The 20,399-nt window shown below is 47.3% G+C and overlaps 1 protein-coding gene across 4 annotated transcripts in view; it reads right to left on the minus strand.

Annotated features, from left to right (window-relative positions):
• The window catches only part of LOC135518094 (AP-3 complex subunit beta-1-like), a 100,875-nt gene that overhangs the window by 26,355 nt on the left and 54,121 nt on the right, over positions 1-20,399 (minus strand). For all 4 annotated transcript variants that reach the window (XM_064942981.1, XM_064942982.1, XM_064942980.1 and 1 more), the window contains exons 21-22: positions 11,541-11,589; positions 11,337-11,440 (exon numbers count right to left, since the gene is read on the minus strand). In XM_064942981.1, the coding sequence (XP_064799053.1) occupies positions 11,337-11,440; positions 11,541-11,589 (153 nt within the window). The remainder of the gene's footprint in view (positions 1-11,336; positions 11,441-11,540; positions 11,590-20,399) is intronic.

Here is a 20,399-nt window from a genome sequence, read left to right on the forward strand (position 1 = left end):
GGAGTGAGGGGGGAGAGAGAGACGAGGGAGTGAGAGAGACAAGGGATTGAGGGGGGAGAGAGAGGGAAATTATAAAAGAGATGTGTGAAATCTCACAACAGTGTCAAAAAACCTCACAGTCAACAAAGATAAAAAGGGTCCAAGTAAACACGTGCGTAAAGGTGAGAGTCAAACGAGGGGACGAATATAACTCCTAATTTCTGACTTGTGATATGACACGGGAAAGAGTGTCTAAGTTGTTGACAGTAGATGGAGGTGGGTGGACATATTGCCAGTCTCTTTCAGATGATACTGATAGGAGAAGAGATGTGTGTGAGACATTCTCAGGACTGTCACGGTGTGGTAGTGTGGAGAATCAGTTTGAAATACAACAGGGTGGAACTCAAAGTGCTGACAAAACAAGTTAGTAAACAGAAACAGACTGGCTAATCACATTCAAAAAGTCCAGTTTTTCCTCCTACAATGACACACAGTAGAGGAGAGCAGGTTATCCCCATCCTCCCCTGGTAATAGCCAGCTCAGACGTGTCGTGTACCCCCAGACAGGAAGGGGGTCAAACAAACATTTGTCACGGTGCGGCGCCCTCACACTCGCCCGTCACGCCAACGGGGGAAATTTATCGGGCCACTTTTGTTCGTGTCAGAGCAGTCGTTGTCGATAAAGCTGGCCGTAATGTCTGCCACGCCTTCACAGAGCAGATTTACCTTCCTGACAAGCACATCCTGCTCCCTCCGCACTCAAGGTCCTGTTTAACACCCCCGTGAGGAGGGAGGGATGGAGGCTAGGACAGGGTTTCAAACTGCTTATCATCACCAATTTGACACAGCAGACAGTAATGACCTAACACACACCCTCGCCCAGTCTTCCGTCACTGTTGGCCTGTGAGGCAGGACGCATCCTCCAAACCCAAAGTGTAAATAACAGCAGGCTAGGGATGTAACCTTGCCTCCCGTGTCACACACACCCTTGGTGGATCTCTTTTTGTCTGGTCTCCTGGACTTGGGGGAAGGTGACAACGGGAGAGGAAGTTGATTGAGAGGCTCTATTATGTCTCAACTTAAAGGAAGCTACTGTGATGGATGACACACACTCCAGTCACCTTCAGAGCCCGGACACACACACCCACGCCGTGGGATGACACGCTCACCCCCTCCCAGCATCCTCTCTGGTAAATGACCTGAAAATCTCGCTGACATATTCAAAAGGGGCTAACCGTATCTTGGCATCTGGCGAGTATGTGAATGCATAACATGTCCAATTTAAGAGAACGAGTGTGTGTTAGGAGATGTATGGGGATGGATTGAAAATCCTTTTCTGTTTTTGTGACATTGGCTGCTTGTTACTTCAGAAAGAGGATTTCATTATGTCGTGAGATTGTATGAGAGAGAGAAAGTGGTGTAAGAGACGTGTGTTTGACTTGACTTTAATTGTTCCCTCAGTCAGTCAGGAGATGACAATTAATTGAGTCAATCTATCAGAAGACCTTGACTAGAAGGAGTCAGCAAGATGTCACTGCAGTCACCTACAACCATATTAAGCCAACATGAGTTCGTTAGCTCAAAGCACACAGACAGAGGTTGGCTCACCTGGGACCATTTATCACAAAATTAGATTTTTAAAAAGTGATTAATCTTGGTACTTTCAAAGAAACATGGAGTGGGAGTGACCTTTCAAGTGTAAAAATGTGTTGTAACTATCTAGTCATGGTACACCAAGACAAGGTGGCATCAGTTTAATTGAAGTCTTTGCATCAGGGGCTTGATTCAGACAGACAGACAACCACCCATACCTGTGGTGGAAAAAGTACACAAATGTCATACATAAGTAAAAGTATAGATAACTTAATAGAAAGTTTCTCAAATAAAAGTCACCCAGTAAAATACTACTTGTCTAAAAGTATTTGGTTTTAAAAATACTTAAGTATCAAAAGTAATTGTAATTGCTAAAATATACTTAATATATATAAATAATTTAAAATGTCTTCTATAAAGGAAAGCAGATAGCACCATTTTCTTGTTTTAAAAATGTATGGATAGCCAGGGGCACACTCCAAACCTCAAGACATTATTTACAAATGATGTATTTGTGTTTAGTGAGTTCGCCAGAACATAGGCAGTAGGGATGACCACATGTTCTCTTGAAAATTGTGAAATTCACACACACATATCATGTTCTGCTAAACACACTCTCTCACACACACACATCCCATCCAAATCAACCAATTGCATATTTCCTACAGGCATTTAAACCTATTTATACCCAGACAGTGTGTGTGTGTGTGAGAGAGAGAGTGAGTGGCAGGTAGGGGTGTGTGGAGGGCAGGTCTGCTATATTCCTGCCTCTCCCAGTCCACTGCTGATTCATAATTAGACCTGAACCCAGCACACCCACACTGGGGGAGGTCAGGGGGGTGAGGCGCGGGGAGGTGCGGTCCGCCTGATGGGCACCAAATGAACAAATTATGATGGCCCCCTCCGGGCGTGATGGGGTCAAACGGCCCCCTCCGGGCGTGATGGGGTCAAACGGCCCGTGCCCCGCCGCTGACAGTTCAATTTCCCCCCAACGCAGCCTCATTCGCCCAATGCTAATTATGAATGAAACGTTATCAGCCTTTGACAATCCCCCCCTACACACTTACACACGGACAACGGAAGGAGGGTGTGTGTTTGGAGGGGTGGGATGGTTTAAAAGGCATTTGTGAGAGATCCTCTAATGTCAAAATGTTATTAGAGAGAGGGAGAATGAAAAGAGAGAGAAAGTAGGAAAGAAGAGAGGGAGAGAGAAAGGGAAAAATAGGGGGGAGAGGGAGATCGAGGAGAGGAGGGGTCAGAGACAGTGACCAGGGTTAATGTAAATGTCTTTGATAACCAGCCAGTAATTCTCTAAAAGGGCCGAAGCGCTCAGCTGAGACACACTCACCGCTTCTGTGGGCTGATTGGTGAGAAATAGAAATGACACCGGGGCAAGTGTGTGTCTGTGAAGGATATTGGTGGGTGTGTGTGTGTGTGTGTGTGTGTGAGAGAGAGAGACAGATAGGAAGTGAGTGGGTGAAACTATGTGTGTGTGTGGGTCTGCTCGCACGTCTTTGAAATAAGTAGCGAGAGGGTTGTGAGGTTATTTACCCCAGTCTATGAATCCTGATGGCCATCATGTATTTATGCATAGGATTGACTCTCAATCAGATGCTGATGTGCAAACAGCACCCTGTTTAATCTGCATTTCTATTGTCTATTACTGCCTGGCCTTAACCTATCAGTAAACACACCATTCTGCCTGAGACAGGCTGTCAATCACACACACACACACACACACACACACACTGGATAAGTGAAGACAGAAAAAAAAGGATGAAAAGATTGTATACGTACGAGAGAGAACTTACTTGTCGGTAAGACAATGAATGTAATGGGAACATTGTGGGACGTTATAGTAATGGTATAGGGACATATCTACTCTCTATAGAATTAGCTCATATTGGTTGATTGGTCACACATGCTCCTCAGCTAAAGTAGTGCTGGTACAAGGCCAACAAACACATACATCTAACACCAAAGAGAAAAGGAGCCATTCATCTGGGAAAAGGTCAACCATAATGCATAGACATACTGTAGACTACAGAGACACCAGGGAGAGAACTGACAGAGAGGTGGAGAGAGAGAGAGAGAGGTGGAGAGAGAGAGAGAGGTGGAGAGAGAGAGAGAGAGAGAGAGAGAGAGAGGGAGAGTGGAGAGAGAGAGAGAGAGAGAGAGAGAGGGAGGTGGAGAGAGAGGTGGAGAGAGAGAGAGAGAGGTGGAGAGAGAGAGAGAGAGAGAGGTGGAGAGAGAGAGGGAGAGGTGGAGAGAGAGAGGGAGAGGTGGAGAGAGAGAGGGAGAGGTGGAGAGAGAGAGGGAGAGGTGGAGAGAGAGGGAGGTGGAGAGAGAGAGGGAGGTGGAGAGAGAGAGAGGTGGAGAGAGAGAGAGAGAGACAGAGAGAGGTCACGATCAGATGAGCTCCTGCATTTTTCAGCATTTTCTTTAAAAAAGATAGATAAACTTGGATTTTTTGTCAGGAACACATACTGGATTCTACCCTCTACAACATAACCCCCACTTCAAATCAAAACTTAAAACCTACAACCTGATTTTGGACGGAATTACGGAATCACCTGGAAGGTTCACAACTACCAAGATTTATTTCTCTATACAGCAAATTCTCTGGAAAACAACAGAAACCTGAAAACCCCATCCAACCTGGAACTGAGTGAGTAATGCTTAGTCCGAAACTATATTTTAAAAGCCAAAAGCCAAGAAGAAAAATACACAACATTACTTTATAAGGACTGAATTCTAACATAATTCTGCCAAGCTTGATACAGCTTCAACTAGCACTGACGTGTCAAGTGAGAGGTGTCAAAGCCCATTAGCCCAACAATGGCAGGAGAGTCACACAGTCTACCCCAACCAAATGGAGAGGCCTTAGAGGCTCCCTCCCGCTGTTCAGAGGTAATTAAAATACAGTAACCTTTGCATGTAAAGAATGATAAGTCAAGAAAAGATTACAAAATGAAGCTCCTTATGGAAAATCAAGAGACACTTTTTGCTGACTATTACAAAAATGGGAACATCAGCAACCTTATCTTCCACACAAACCATCCCCTGCCATGGCACAGTGCTATATTAGCACACTACCCCTTTGTTAAGAGAGGGGGGGTTAACGAGGGGTGGAAACTCAGAATACTTGATAACGAGGACTCTGAGTCAAGTAATATTAATTAATTAATCTATAAGTCCGGAACAGTAATGGTACAGAGTAACCCCAAACAGTTTCAGCTGGACTTTCACCTAATCAAAGAATTAGCCCAGCAGGAGAAGCTCTCCCTTGATAAAGATACCCCCACACCGAGCGGGTCAGACCAGACCTCTTCACTATGTAACCCCACAGACGAGCAACCCCCAACGGAGAGTCAACCTCCCAGCACAGATTACCACTCCCTCATTGAAATGAAGGACAAATTCACCCAGCTGGAGATAAGGCAGGTGGAGCTGGAACAGCAGGTGATTACACTTCAGTCAGCACAGACCCAGACAACAGCCCAGCACAACAACAGCCCCTTAACCAGACCAGGAGAGCTGGAGGTGGACAGAGACATATCTGCACTTTGGACAGTGGTGAGACAAATACAACAGGAGAAAGAGGAGCAGAACAGAGAACTAGAGGAGAGTATCAGACTGCTGGTGGAGGAGAGATTGAGGGGGGTGGAGGAGAGGTTGAGGGGGATGGAGGAGAGGGTGAGGGGGATGGAGGAGAGGTTGAGGGGGGTGGAGGAGGGGGTGAGGGGGATGGAGGAGGGGGTGAGGGGGATGGAGGAGAGGTTGAGGGGGACGGCGTGTGACAGAAACAACCCACTAGAGAGGTGGCCACCCCCACAGAGAAGCCAGCAGAACAGCCCACCTCAGCACCCAACAAAAGTCTCGACACCACAGCAGAACAGTCCACACCAGACCCTGACCATAGAGTCGACATCACAGCAGAACAGACAAATGAAGAACCCCAAGCCCAGCGGCTCTGAGCACCCCCCCTGTCAGCCCTTCTGACAACCCCCCCACACCCACTGAGGACAAACACAAGACACAGATTGTACGACTTATGGACTCAAATGGGAAATATATAGAAGAAAAAAAACTTTTTCCCAAACACAGTGTGTCTAAACTCTGGTGTCCAAACACCCAGAGCGCCCTTGACCTTTGTCTGAGGCCAAACTAGGCTCACCCAGCCACATAATAACACACACAGGCACAAACGACCTGAGGGCACAGCAGGAAAGAGTGGCCACAGCACTGAAGGGAGTGATTGAAAAGGCTTCTTCTACTTTCCCCAACGCACAAGTGGTTATCTCCACCCTGCTACCACGAAAAGACTTCCACCCTGCCACAATACAGCGGGTAAACGCAAGTATTTCCCGTGACTGTGCCTCAAAACCAAACGTTTTCCTGGCCCACCACTCCACCCTGGACTTGAACAGCCTCTATGACCAGGTCCACCTCTACAAGGCAGCAGTGCCCATCTTTGCCCGAACTCTAAAGGACATCGCTCTCAAACGTATCCCCAACACTTCACACAGGAGCAACAGATCAATAGACACCCCACCCAGACCAGCGAGACACCCTCCCAGACCTGCAGGACCCCCCCTGGACCTACACATAGAGGACCCACGCCAAGAGGAATTACATCCAGACCACCGCACACCCAGACACATCCACACCCCTACCCCAACCAATCAACACCCCCCCACGTCAACCATGCCCACACCCCATTTAGGCCCCCTCAGATCAGACCTATGCCACTCCTGCCCACCCCATGCACCCCACCCCTGCAAAGAGGGCCTCAACATGGAAGCCACACATACGCCCAGGTAGTGAGCGGGCAAACAGTCCCAACCCCCACTCTCACACTCGCCCAAGCCAAAGGCATGTACCAGATGCTCAGCAGGCTCTGCTCACACTTACTGGCCTGAGGCCAAACCACAACCAACAACATTGGACACTTTATGGAACAAAAAGCCTTTACTATTTCATCCGGGAATATCCAAGGCCTGAGGTCATCTGCCTTTGGCCTGAAGAGCAGAAACCCGGACTTCACCAAAGAAATCGGTAATACAGACATTGTCATCCTGCAAGAAACCTGGTATAGAGGAGACAGACCCACTGGATGCCCTCTAGGTTACAGAGAGCTGGTTGTCCCATCCACCAAACTACCAGGAGTGAAACAGGGAAGGGACTCAGGGGGTATGCTAATTTGGTATAGAGCAGACCTAACTCACTCCATTAAATTAATCAAAACAGGAACATTCTACATTTGGCTAGAAATTCAAAAGGAAATTATCCTAACAGAGAAAAATGTCCTCCTGTGTGCTACCTATATCCCCCCACTAGAATCCCCATATTTTAATGAAGACAGCTTCTCCATCCTGGAGGGGGAAATCAATCATTTCCAGGCCCAGGGACATGTACTAGTCTGTGGCGACCTAAATGCCAGAACCGGACAAGAACCTGACACCCTCAGCACACAGGGGGACAAACACCTGCCTGGAGGTGACAGCATTCCCTCCCCGTATGCCCCCTAGGCACAACTATGACAACATAACCAACAAAAACGGGTCACAACTCCTGCAGCTCTGTCGCACGCTGGGTATGTACATAGTCAATGGTAGGCTTCGAGGGGACTCCTATGGTAGGTACACCTATAGCTCATCTCTTGGCAGTAGTACTGTAGACTACTTTATCACTGACCTCAACCCAGAGTCTCTCAGAGCGTACACAGTCAGCCCACTGACACCCCTATCAGACCACAGCAAAATCACAGTCTACCTAAACAGAGCAATACTCAATCATGAGGCATCCAAGCCAAAGGAACTGAGTAACATTAAGAAATGCTATAGATGGAAGGAATGCAGTTTGGAAACCTACCAAAAAACAATTAGGCAACAACAAATTCAATCCCTTTTAGACAATTTCCTGGGTAAAACGTTCCACTGTAATAGTGAAGGTGTAAACTTGGCAGTAGAAAATCTTAACAGTATATTTGACCTCTCAGCTTCCCTATCAAATCTAAAAATCTCAAATAGAAAACCGAAGAAAATTAACAACAATGACAAATGGTTTGATGAAGAATGGAAAAATCTAATAAAGAAATTGAGAAACCTGTCCAACCAAAAACATAGAGACCCGGAAAACCTGAGTCTACGCCTTCACTATGGTGAATCACTAAAACAATACAGAAATACACTACGGAAAAAGAAGGAACAGCATGTAAGAAATCAGCTCAATGTAATTGAAGAATCCATAGACTCTAACCACTTCTGGGAAAATTGGAAAACACTAAACAAACAACAACACGAAGAATTATCTATCCAAAATGGAGATGTATGGGTAAACCACTTCTCCAATCTTTTTGGCTCTATAACAAAGAATAAAGAGAAAAAACATATACATGACCAAATACAGATCTTAGAATCAACTATTAAAGACTACCAGAACCCACTGGATTCTCCAATTACATTGAATGAGTTACAGGACAAAAGAAAAACCCTCCAACCCAAAAAGGCCTGTGGTGTTGATGGTATCCTCAATGAAATGATCAAATATACAGACAACAAATTCCAATTGGCTATACTAAAACACTTTAACATCATCCTTAGCTCTGGCATCTTCCCCAATATTTGGAACCAAGGACTGATCACCCCAATCCACAAAAATGGAGACAAATTTGACCCCAATAACTACCCTGGAATATGCGTTAACAGTAACCTTGGGAAAATCCTCTGCATTATCATTAACAGCAGACTCGTACACTTCCTCAATGAAAACAATGTACTGAGCAAATGTCAAATTGGCTTTTTACCAAATTACCATACAACAGACCATGTATTCACCTTGGACACCCTAATTGACAACCAAACAAACCAAAACAAAGGCAAAGTCTTCTCATGCTTTGTTGATTTCAAAAAAGCCTTCGACTCAATTTGGCATGAGGGTCTGCTATACAAACTGATGGAAAGTGGTGTTGGGGGTAAAACATACGACATCATAAAATCAATGTACACAAACAACAAGAGTGCGGTTAAAATTGGCAAAAAACACACAAATTTCTTCACACAGGGTCGTGGGGTTAGACAGGGATGCAGCTTAAGCCCCACCCTCTTCAACATATATATCAACGAACTGGCGCGGGCACTAGAAAAGTCTGCAGCACCCGGCCTCACCCTCCTAGAATCTCTGAAGTCAAATGTCTGCTGTTTGCTGATGATCTGGTGCTTCTGTCACCAACCAAGGAGGGCCTACAGCAGCACCTAGATCTTATGCACAGATTCTGTCAGACCTGGGCCCTGACAGTAAATCTCAGTAAGACCAAAATAATGGTGTTCCAAAAAAGGTCCAGTCACCAGGACCACAAATACAAATTCCATCTAGACACTGTTGCCCTAGAGCACACAAAAAACTATACATACCTTGGCCTAAACATCAGCGCCACAGGTAACTTCCACAAAGCTGTGAACAATCTGAGAGACAAGGCAAGAAGGGCATTCTATGCCATCAAAAGGAACATAAATTTCAACATACCAATTAGGATTTGGCTAAAAATACTTGAATCAGTCATAGAGCCCATTGCCCTTTATGGTTGTGAGGTCTGGGGTCCGCTCACCAACCAAGACTTCACAAAATGTGACAAACACCAAATTGAGACTCTGCACGCAGAATTCTGCAAAAATATCCTCCGTGTACAACGTAGAACACCAAATAATGCACGCAGAGCAGAATTAGGCCGATACCCACTAATTATCAAAATCCAGAAAAGAGCTGTTAAATTCTATAACCACCTAAAAGGAAGTGATTCCCAAACCTTCCACAACAAAGCCATCACCTACAGAGAGATGAACCTGGAGAAGAGTCCCCTAAGCAAGCTGGTCCTGAGGCTCTGTTCACAAACACACCCTACAGAGCCCCATGACAGCGGCACAATTAGACCCAACCAAATCATGAGAAAACAAAAAGATAATTACTTGACACATTGGAAAGAATTAACAAAAAGACAGAGCAAACTAGAATGCTATTTGGCCCTACACAGAGTACACAGCGGCAGAATACCTGACCACTGTGACTGACCCAAAATTAAGGAAAGCTTTGACTATGTACAGACTCAGCGAGCATAGCCTTGCTATTGAGAAAGGCCGCCGTAGGCAGACATGGCTCTCAAGAGAAGACAGGCTATGTGCTCACTGCCCACAAAATGAGGTGGAAACTGAGCTGTACTTCCTTTTTTTAAAATTTTTTTTTTACCTTTATTTAACCAGGCAAGTCAGTTAAGAACAAATTCTTATTTTCAATGACGGCCTGGGAACAATGGGTTAACTGCCTGTTCAGGGGCAGAACGACAGATTTGTACCTTGTTAGCTCGGGGGTTTGAACTCGCAACCTTCCGGTTACTAGTCCAACGCTCTAACCACTAGGCTACCCTGCCGAATGTATGACCATATTAGAGAGACATATTTCCCTCAGATTACACAGATCCACAAAGAATTCGAAAACAAATCCAATTTTGAAAAACTCCCATATCTACTGGGTGAAATTCCACAGTGTGCCATCAGAGCAGCAAGATTTGTGACCTGTTGCCACGAGAAAAGGGCAACCAGTGAAGAACACGCACCATTGTAAATACAACCCATATCTATGCTTATTTATTTTATCTTGTGTCCTTTAACATTTGTACATTGTAAAAACACTGTATATATATATATATATATATATATATATAATATGACATTTGTAATGTCTTTATTGTTTTGAAACTTCTGTGTGTGATGTCTACTGTTAATTTTTATTGTTTATTTCACTTTATATATTATCTACCTTACTTGCTTTGGCATTGTTAACACATGTTACCCATACCAATAAAGCCCCTTGAATTGAATTGAGAGAGAGAGGTGGAGAGAGAGAGAGAGGGAGAGAGGTGGAGAGAGAGAGGGAGAGAGAGGGAGAGAGAGAGAGGGAGAGAGGGAGGTGGAGAGGCAGTTCGAGAGGGAGGTGGATGGAGGTTGGCACTGAGCGTTGCATGAACAGGGCACATGGAGAGAGGAAAACAGAAAGACTGTAAAACAGGAAATGCAATTGTATGAGTGGAGAGGGATATTATTTATAAATGTCCAAGAAGGAGGAAAGAGAGATTATTTATAAATGCAGTATCAGTCAAAAGTTTGGACACACCTACTCATTCAAGTGTTGTTCTTTATTTGACTATTTTCTACATTGGACTGTCAGACTGACCATCGGGTTCTTCGTCACCTCCCTGACCAAGGCCCTTCTCCCCCGATTGCTCAGTTTGGCCAGCTCAGGAAAGGTCTTGGTGGTTCCAAACTTCTTCCATTTAAGATTGATGGAGGCCACTGTGTTCTTGGGGAACTTCAACGCTGCAGAAATGCTTTGCTACCCTTCCTCAGATCTGTGCTTCGACACAATCCTGTCTTGGAGCTCTATGGACAATTCCTTTCGACCTCACGGCTTGGTTTTTGCTTTGACATGCACTGTCAACTGTGGGACCTTGTGTAGACAGGTGTGTGCCTTTCCAAATCATGTCCAATCAATTTAATTTTCCACAGGTGGACTCCAATCAAGTTGTAGAAACAGGGTGCACCTGAGCTCAATTTCGAGTCTCATAGCAGAGGGTCTGAATACTTATGTAAATATGTTTTTTTTTTGTGGTGTATTGTGTGTAGATTGATGAGGAAATTGTTTTATTTAATCAATTTTAGAATAAGGCTGTAATGCAATAAAATGTATCCCCCCCTCCACACACACTCTCACCTGGATGGTGGAGGAGACATTGGAGAGTGACAGGCCCTCCAGGTCTCCTAGAAGGCTAGGAGAGAGGACAGAAGACTTGTGCTGGGTCACTGGTGCAGGAGTGACTACAGGACACACACACAGAACACTTATGAGATGAATTCCAACTGGAAATCTTGTGGTACTTTTCCCAACTACATGCTGTTTTACAGACAGAAAACTCACAGTCACCCAGATCCAACAGAGACACCTCCTTCGTTGACGTCACCTCCACCTGGAGAAAAGACCAGCAGAATGTATGAGAAACATACTGTCCCTAGACTGACTTTGAACAGCTGCTGGATAAAATATTAATTAATGGTCGACACTCAGGTCTGTATCAGATTGTCAAACATATTTATAGTAAAAACACTTGACAAAGTACAGCACAGTATATCATAAGTTGTATTTTTTAGCAAATGTTCCAACATGAATGGCAGATGAATGAAGGCTATAGATGAAAGAGAAAGAAGAACTAGTGGGAAAGAGAGATGACAGGCAGAATATTAAAGTAAAGTCTGTTTGTATTTGTGGGAATGTAGCCTACACACTGCCCTATTTGACTGACAGTGTCTATACAATGCAGTAACATGATATTCCAAAACACGTCTGCTATGTGCATAAAATTCTATTCTATTTCTCAGGCTGCTGTGTGTATATACATCTAGAGGGTCTGTATGATCTACATGGGCCAGCCATGAGGCATGTCGTGTCACAACCGATAGATACACTCCATTGACTCTACCTCCTACTACTAGGCCAGGCTCGTCAAAGGGCGACTCGGAATATTAGGACGTGCATCGTCACATATACAATACAACAGGCCCTCTCTGTCTCTCCATGCCCTCCTAACCAACCACAGCCCTGTTCACTTCTCATAAAGAACCATAAAATTCCACTCTGCTTACTGCGGGATCCACAAATGGAGGAGTGTACGCAGAAGGCATAATAGTGAAAAACAATGATGTTAGAGGGCGTATCTTCTCAGATCGTCTCTGATAGATGCTTGGTGGCAAAGAAGAAACCCTTAACAGGCGGAGTGAGAGAGAGAGAAAAAGAGAAGAGAGAAAGAGGGAGAGAAAAGACGGAGAGATGCATAATGCATAGGTCGTAGGAGCAAAGTGTGTAAAAATGGGGAATGAGTCAGAGAGAGAGGGGAATGAGTCAGAGAGAGAGGGGAATGAGTCAGAGAGAGAGGGGAATGAGTCAGAAAGAGAGAGGCGAGAATCAGAGAGAGAGGGGCGAGAATCAGAGAGAGAGGGGCAGAATCAGAGCGAGAGGGGCAGAATCAGAGAGAGAGAGGGACAGAATCAGAGAGAGAGGGGTAGAATCAGAGAGAGAGAGGGGCAGAATCAGAGAGAGAGGGGCAGAATCAGAGAGAGAGGGGCAGAATCAGAGAGAGAGAGGGACAGAATCAGAGAGAGAGAGGGGTAGAATCAGAGAGAGAGAGGGGGAGAATAAGATCAGGGGGTAGAATCAGAGAGAGAGAGAGGGGTAGAATCAGAGAGAGAGAGAGAGGGGTAGAATCAGAGAGAGAGAGAGGGATAGAATCAGAGAGAGAGAGAGGGGTAGAATCAGAGAGAGAGAGAGGGGTAGAATCAGAGAGAAAGAGAGGGGTAGAATCAGAGAGAAAGATAGAATCAGAGAGAGAATCAGAAAGAGAGGGGGAGAATTAGAGAGAGAGAGAATCAGAAAGAGAGGGGAGAATCAGAGAGAGAGGGGGGGGGAGAATCAGAGAGAGAGGGGAATGAGTCAGAGAGAGAGGGGAATGAGTCAGAGAGAGAGGGGCAGAATCAGAAAGAGAGAGGGGGAGAATCAGAGAGAGAATCAGAAAGACGGGTAGAATCAGAGAGAGAGAGGGGGAGAATCAGAAAGAGAGAGAATCAGAAAGAGAGAGAGGGAGAATCAGAGAGAGGGGGAGAATCAGAGAGAGAGAGAATCAGAAAGAGGGGGAGAATCAGAGAGAGGGGGAGAATCAGAAAGAGAGAGGGGGAGAATCAGAGAGAGAGAGAGAGAGAGAAGAGGGAGAAGAGAGAGAGAGGGGGAGAATCAGAGAGAGAGAGAGGGGGAGAATCAGAGAGAGAGAGGGGGAGAATCAGAGAGAGAGGGGAGAATCAGAGAGAGAGAGAGGGGGAGAATCAGAGAGAGAGAGAATCAGAGAGAGGGGAGAATCAGAGAGAGAGAGGGGGAGAATCAGAGAGAGAGAGAATCAGAGAAGGGGAGAATCAGGGGAGAATCAGAGAGAGAGAGAATCAGGGGAGAATCAGAAAGAGAGAGAATCAGAAAGAGAGGGGGAGAATCAGAGAGAGAGGGGAATGAGTCAGAGAGAGAGGGGAATGAGTCAGAGAGAGAGGGGAATGAGTCAGAGAGAGAGGGGAATGAGTCAGAAAGAGAGGGGAATGAGTCAGAGAGAGAGGGGCGAGAATCAGAGAGAGAGGGGGAAAATCAGAAAGAGAGAATCAGAGAGAGAGAATCAGAGAGAGGGGAGTATCAGAAAGAGAGGGGGGCAGAATCAGAAAGAGAGGGGGAGAATCAGAAAGAGAGAATCAGAGAGAGAGAATCAGAGAGAGGGGGAGAATCAGAGAGAGAGAGGGGGAGAATCAGAGAGAGAGGGGGAGAATCAGAGAGAGAGGGGAATGAGTCAGAGAAGGAGGGGAGAATCAGAGAGAGAATCATAAAGAGAGAGGGGGAGAATCAGAGAGAGAGTGGGAGAATCAGAAAGAGAGGGGGAGAGAATCAGAAAGAGAGGGGGAGAATCAGAGAGAGAGAGGAGGAGAATCAGAAAGAGAGAGAATCAGAGAGAGAGAGGGAGAATCAGAGAGAGAATCAGAAAGAGAGAGGGGGAGAATCAGAGAGAGAATCAGAAAGAGAGAGGGGGAGAATCAGAGAGAGAATCAGAAAGAGAGGGGGAGAATCAGAGAGAGGGGGAGAATCAGAAAGAGGGGGAGAATCAGAGAGAGGGGGAGGGGGAGAATCAGAGAGAGGGGGAGAATCAGAGAGAGAGGGAGAGGGGGAGAATCAGAGAGAGAGAGAGAGAGGGGGAGAATCAGAGAGAGAGAGAGAGAGAGAGGGAGAATCAGAGAGAGAGAGAGAGAGAGAGAGAGAGAGAGGGGGAGAATCAGAGAGAGAGAGAGAGGGGGAGAATCAGAGAGAGAGGGGGAGAATCAGAGAGAGAGAGAATCAGAAAGAGGGGGAGAATCAGAGAGAGAGAGGGGGAGAATCAGAAAGAGAGAGGGGAATGAGTCAGAGAGAGAGAGAGGGGAAGAGTGAGAGAGAGAGGGGAATGAGTCAGAGAGAGAGGGGAGAATCAGAGAGAGAGAGAGAGGGGGGGAGAATCAGAAAGAGAGAGAATCAGAAAGAGAGGGGGAGAATCAGAGAGAGAGGGGGAGAATCAGAGAGAGAGGGGAATGAGTCAGAGAGAGAGGGGAATGAGTCAGAGAGAGAGAGGTGAGAATCAGAGAGAGAGGGGCGAGAATCAGAGAGAGAGAGGGGCAGAATCAGAGAGAGAGAGGGGCAGAATCAGAGAGAGAGGGGCAGAATCAGAGAGAGAGGGGCAGAATCAGAGAGAGAGGGGCAGAATCAGAGAGAGAGAGGGGGAGAATAAGAGAGAGAGGGGGAGAATAAGAGAGAGAGGGGGAGAATCAGAGAGAGAGGGGGAGAATCAGAGAGAGAGAGGGGCAGAATCAGAGAGAGAGGGGCAGAATCAGAAAGAGAGGGGGAGAATCAGAAAGAGAGAATCAGAGAGAGAGAATCAGAGAGAGGGGAGTATCAGAGAGGGGGAGAATCAGAAGGGGGAGAATCAGAGAGAGAGAGGGGGAGAATCAGAGAGAGAGGGGGAGAATCAGAGAGAGAGGGGAATGAGTCAGAGAAGGAGGGGAGAATCAGAGAGAGAATCATAAAGAGAGAGGGGGAGAATCAGAGAGAGAGTGGGAGAATCAGAAAGAGAGGGGGAGAGAATCAGAAAGAGAGGGGGAGAATCAGAGAGAGAGAGGAGGAGAATCAGAAAGAGAGAGAATCAGAAAGAGAGAGGGGAGAATCAGAGAGAGAGAGGGGGAGAATCAGAGAGAGATGGGAATGAGTCAGAGAGAGAATCATAAAGAGAGAGGGGAATGCGTCAGAGAGAGAATCATAAATAGAGAGGGGAATGAGTCAGAGAGAGAATCAGAAAGTGAGAGGGGGAGAATCAGAGAGAGAAAGGGGGAGAATCAGAGAGAGAGAGGGGGGGAATCAGAGAGAGAGGGGGGAATCAGAGAGAGAGAGAGGGGGAATCAGAGAGAGAGAGAGGGGGGAATCAGAGAGAGAGAGAGGGGGGGAATCAGAGAGAGAGAGAGAGGGGGAATCAGAGAGAGAGAGAGGGGGAGAATCAGAGAGAGATGGGAATGAGTCAGAGAGAGAATCATAAAGAGAGAGGGGAATGAGTCAGAGAGAATCAGAAAGAGAGAGGGGGAGAATCAGAGAGAGAAAGGGGGAGAATCAGAGAGAGGGGGGGGGGGAATCAGAGAGAGAGAGGGGGGGAATCAGAGAGAGAGAGAGAGGGGGAATCAGAGAGAGAGAGAGGGGGAATCAGAGAGAGAGAGAGGGGGAATCAGAGAGAGAGGGGGAATCAGAGAGAGAGGGGGGAATCAGAGAGAGAGAGAGGGGGGGAATCAGAGAGGGGGAATCAGAGAGAGAGGGGGGAATCAGAGAGAGAGAGGGGGAATCAGAGAGAGAGAGGGGGAATCGAGAGAGAGAGGGGGAATCCGAGAGAGAGAGGGGGAATCGAGAGAGAGAGGGGGGAATCAGAGAGAGAGAGGGGGGAATCAGAGAGAGAGAGGGGGGAATCAGAGAGAGAGAGGGGGAATCAGAGAGAGAGAGAGGGGAATCAGAGAGAGAGAGAGAGGGGGGAATCAGAGAGAGAGGGGGAAATCAGAGAGAGAGGGGGAATCAGAGAGAGGGGGAATCAGAGAGAGAGGGGGAATCAGAGAGAGAGGGGGAATCAGAGAGAGGGGGGGAATCAGAGAGAGAGGGGGAATCAGAGAGAGAGGGGGAATCAGAGAGAGAGGGGAATGAGTAAGAGAAGGAGGGGAGAATCAGAGAGAGAATCATAAAGAGAGAGGGGGAGAATCAGAGAGAGAGTGGGAGAATCAGAAAGAGAGGGGGAGAGAATCAGAAAGAGAGGGGAGAATCAGAGAGAGAGAGGAGGAGAATCAGAAAGAGAGAGAATCAGAAAGAGAGAGAGGGAGAATCAGAGAGAGAATCAGAAAGAGAGAGGGGGAGAATCAGAGAGAGAATCAGAAAGAGAGAGGGGGAGAATCAGAGAGAGAATCAGAAAGAGAGGGGGAGAATCAGAGAGAGGGGGAGAATCAGAAAGAGGGGGAGAATCAGAAAAGAGGGGAGAATCAGAGAGAGGGGGAGAATCAGAGAGAGAGGGAGAGGGGGAGAATCAGAGAGAGAGAGGGAGAATCAGAAGAGAGAGAGAGGGGGAGAATCAGAGAGAGAGGGAGAATCAGAGAGAGAGAGGGGGAGAATCAGAGAGAGAATCAGAAGAGGGGGAGAATCAGAGAGAGAGAGAATCAGAAAGAGAGAGGGGGAGAATCAGAGAGAGAGAGGGGGAGAATCAGAGAGGGGAATGAGTCAGAGAGAGAGAAGGGAAGAGAGAGAGAGGGGAATGAGTCAGAGAGAGAGGGAGAATCAGAGAGAGGAGAGAGGGGGGAGAATCAGAAAAGAGAGAATCAGAAAGGGGGAGAATCAGAGAGAGAGAGAGGAGAATCAGAAAGAGAGAGAGGGAGAATCAGAGAGAGAATCAGAAAGAGAGGGGGAGAATCAGAGAGAGAATCAGAAAGAGAGAGGGGGAGAATCAGAGAGAGAATCAGAAAGAGAGGGGGAGAATCAGAGAGGGGGAGAATCAGAAAAGGGGGAGAATCAGAGAGAGGGGGAGAATCAGAAAGAGGGGGAGAATCAGAGAGAGGGGGAGAATCAGAGAGAGGGAGAATCAGAGAGAGAGGGAGAGGGGGAGAATCAGAGAGAGAGAGAGGGGAGAATCAGAGAGAGAGAGAGGGGGAGAATCAGAGAGAGGGAGAATCAGAGAGAGAGAGAGAGAGAGGGGGGAGAATCAGAGAGAGAGAGAATCAGAAAGAGAGAATCAGAGAGAGAGAGGGGAGAATCAGAAAGAGAGAGGGAATGAGTCAGAGAGAGAGAGAGGGAAGAGTGAGAGAGAGAGGGAATGAGTCAGAGAGAGGGGAGAATCAGAGAGAGAGAGAGGGGGGGGGAGAATCAGAAAGAGAGAGAATCAGAAAGAGAGGGGGAGAATCAGAGAGAGAGGGGGAGAATCAGAGAGAGAGGGGAATGAGTCAGAGAGAGAGAGGGGAATGAGTCAGAGAGAGAGAGGTGAGAATCAGAGAGAGAGGGGCGAGAATCAGAGAGAGAGAGAGGGGCAGAATCAGAGAGAGAGAGGGGCAGAATCAGAGAGAGAGGGGCAGAATCAGAGAGAGAGGGGCAGAATCAGAGAGAGAGGGGCAGAATCAGAGAGAGAGAGGGGGAGAATAAGAGAGAGAGGGGAGAGAGAGGGGGAGAATAAGAGAGAGAGAGGGGGAGAATCAGAGAGAGAGAGGGGCAGAATCAGAGAGAGAGGGGCAGAATCAGAAAGAGAGGGGGAGAATCAGAAAGAGAGAATCAGAGAATCAGAGAGAGGGGAGTATCAGAGAGGGGGAGAATCAGAAAGAGGGGGAGAATCAGAGAGAGAGAGGGGGAGAATCAGAGAGAGAGAGGGGGAGAATCAGAGAGAGGGGAATGAGTCAGAGAAGGAGGGGAGAATCAGAGAGAGAATCATAAAGAGAGAGGGGGAGAATCAGAGAGAGAGGGGGAGAATCAGAAAGAGAGGGGGAGAGAATCAGAAAGAGAGGGGGAGAGAATCAGAAAGAGAGGGGGAGAGAATCAGAAAGAGAGGGGGAGAGAATCAGAAAGAGAGGGGAGAATCAGAGAGAGAGAGAGGGGGGGAATCAGAGAGAGAGAGAGGGGAATGAGTCAGAGAGAGAATCAGAAAGAGAGAGGGGGAGAATCAGAGAGAGAAAGGGGGAATCAGAGAGAGAGAGGGGGGAATCAGAGAGAGAGAGGGGGGGAATCAGAGAGAGAGAGAGGGGGGGAATCAGAGAGAGAGAGGGGGGAATCAGAGAGAGAGAGAGGGGGGGAATCAGAGAGAGAGAGAGAGGGGGGGAATCAGAGGGGGAATCAGAGAGAGGGGGGAATCAGAGAGAGAGAGAGGGGGAATCAGAGAGAGAGAGAGGGGGAATCAGAGAGAGAGAGAGGGGGGGAATCAGAGAGAGAGAGAGGGGGAATCAGAGAGAGAGAGAGGGGGAATCAGAGAGAGAGAGAGGGGGGGAATCAGAGAGAGAGAGAGGGGGGGAATCAGAGAGAGAGAGGGGGGGAATCAGAGAGAGAGGGGGAATCAGAGAGAGAGAGAGGGGGGAATCCGAGAGAGAGAGGGGGAATCAGAGAGAGAGAGGGGGGAATCAGAGAGAGAGAGAGGGGGGAATCAGAGAGAGAGAGGGGGGAATCAGAGAGAGAGGGGGAATCGAGAGAGAGAGAGGGGGAATCAGAGAGAGAGAGGGGGGAATCAGAGAGAGAGGGGGAATCAGAGAGAGAGAGGGGGAATCAGAGAGAGAGAGGGGGAATCAGAGAGAGAGAGAGGGGGAATCAGAGAGAGAGATGGGGGGAATCAGAGAGAGAGAGGGGGGGAATCAGAGAGAGAGAGGGGGAATCAGAGAGAGAGAGGGGAATCAGAGAGAGAGAGGGGGGGGGAATCAGAGAGAGAGAGGGGGAATCAGAGAGAGAGGGGGAATCAGAGAGAGAGAGGGGGAATCAGAGAGAGAGGGGGAATCAGAGAGAGAGAGGGGGGAATCAGAGAGAGAGGGGGTGGAATCAGAGAGAGAGGGGGGAATCAGAGAGAGAGGGGGGGAATCAGAGAGAGAGAGGGGGCGGAATCAGAGAGAGAGATGGGGGAATCAGAAAGAGAGATGGGCAGAATCAGGAAGAGAGAATCAGAAAGAGAATCAGAAAGAGAGGGGGAATCTTAGAGAGAGAGGGGGAATCTTAGAGAGAGAGGGGGGGAATCTTAGAGAGAGAGGGGGAATCTTAGAGAGAGAGGGGGAATCTTAGAGAGAGAGGGGGAATCTTAGAGAGAGAGGGGGAATCTTAGAGAGAGAGGGGGAATCTTAGAGAGAGAGGGGGAATCTTAGAGAGAGAGGGGGGAATCTTAGAGAGAGAGGGGGAATCTTAGAGAGAGAGGGGGAATCTTAGAGAGAGAGGGGGAATCTTAGAGAGAGAGGGGGGGAATCTTAGAGAGAGAGGGGGGGAATCTTAGAGAGAGAGGGGGGGAATCTTAGAGAGAGAGGGGGGATCAGAGAGAGAGAGGGGGGATCAGAGAGAGAGGGGGGGGCAGAATCAGAGAGAGAGAGGGGGGCAGAATCAGAGAGAGAGGGGCAGAATCAGAGAGAGAGAATCAGAAAGAGAGAAAGAGAATCAGAAAGAGAGAGGGGCTGCGTTTCAAACGCATAAAAGACACACCCTCCCCCACTTACCCTCGCCTTATGCCCTTGGGGGAATCCCCGTCACCATCTTGGCCATCAGTCCAAACGATTAGCCAAACAAGGGAACTTTGCAATGTAAGCCCCTCAGCCCTTATTTTTGATAGAGTTTGCGAGGGTACAATTATGTTCACGTCGGGGCCTGAAACACCCCATAATTCAATTTGCGATGATTGCACATCCGCTAAGAAAAGTCAGACAAAACTTAAAACCTCAATGTCAATATGGAGTCAACATACAAGTGTAAGTAAAAACTAATGTAAATAAGTTAGAAATTGTGCTACTAATGCACAAACACGTCTCATAAAATAGGACGTTTTTGTTTGGTTAGCTATTGGAAATTGTAGAAATAAATGTTTTTCCTTCTTCAGAAGTTCCAGCTCGGCAGGCAAACGTTAGTTAGCTAATTAATTTGCTAGCTATCATCCAGTAGGCGTATATTCATAATTATATAGTTAATATAAGTAGACATGCAATCATAATT

The sequence above is a fragment of the Oncorhynchus masou genome, chromosome 28, assembly GCF_036934945.1.
Source record: "Oncorhynchus masou masou isolate Uvic2021 chromosome 28, UVic_Omas_1.1, whole genome shotgun sequence".
NCBI lineage: Eukaryota > Metazoa > Chordata > Actinopteri > Salmoniformes > Salmonidae > Oncorhynchus > Oncorhynchus masou.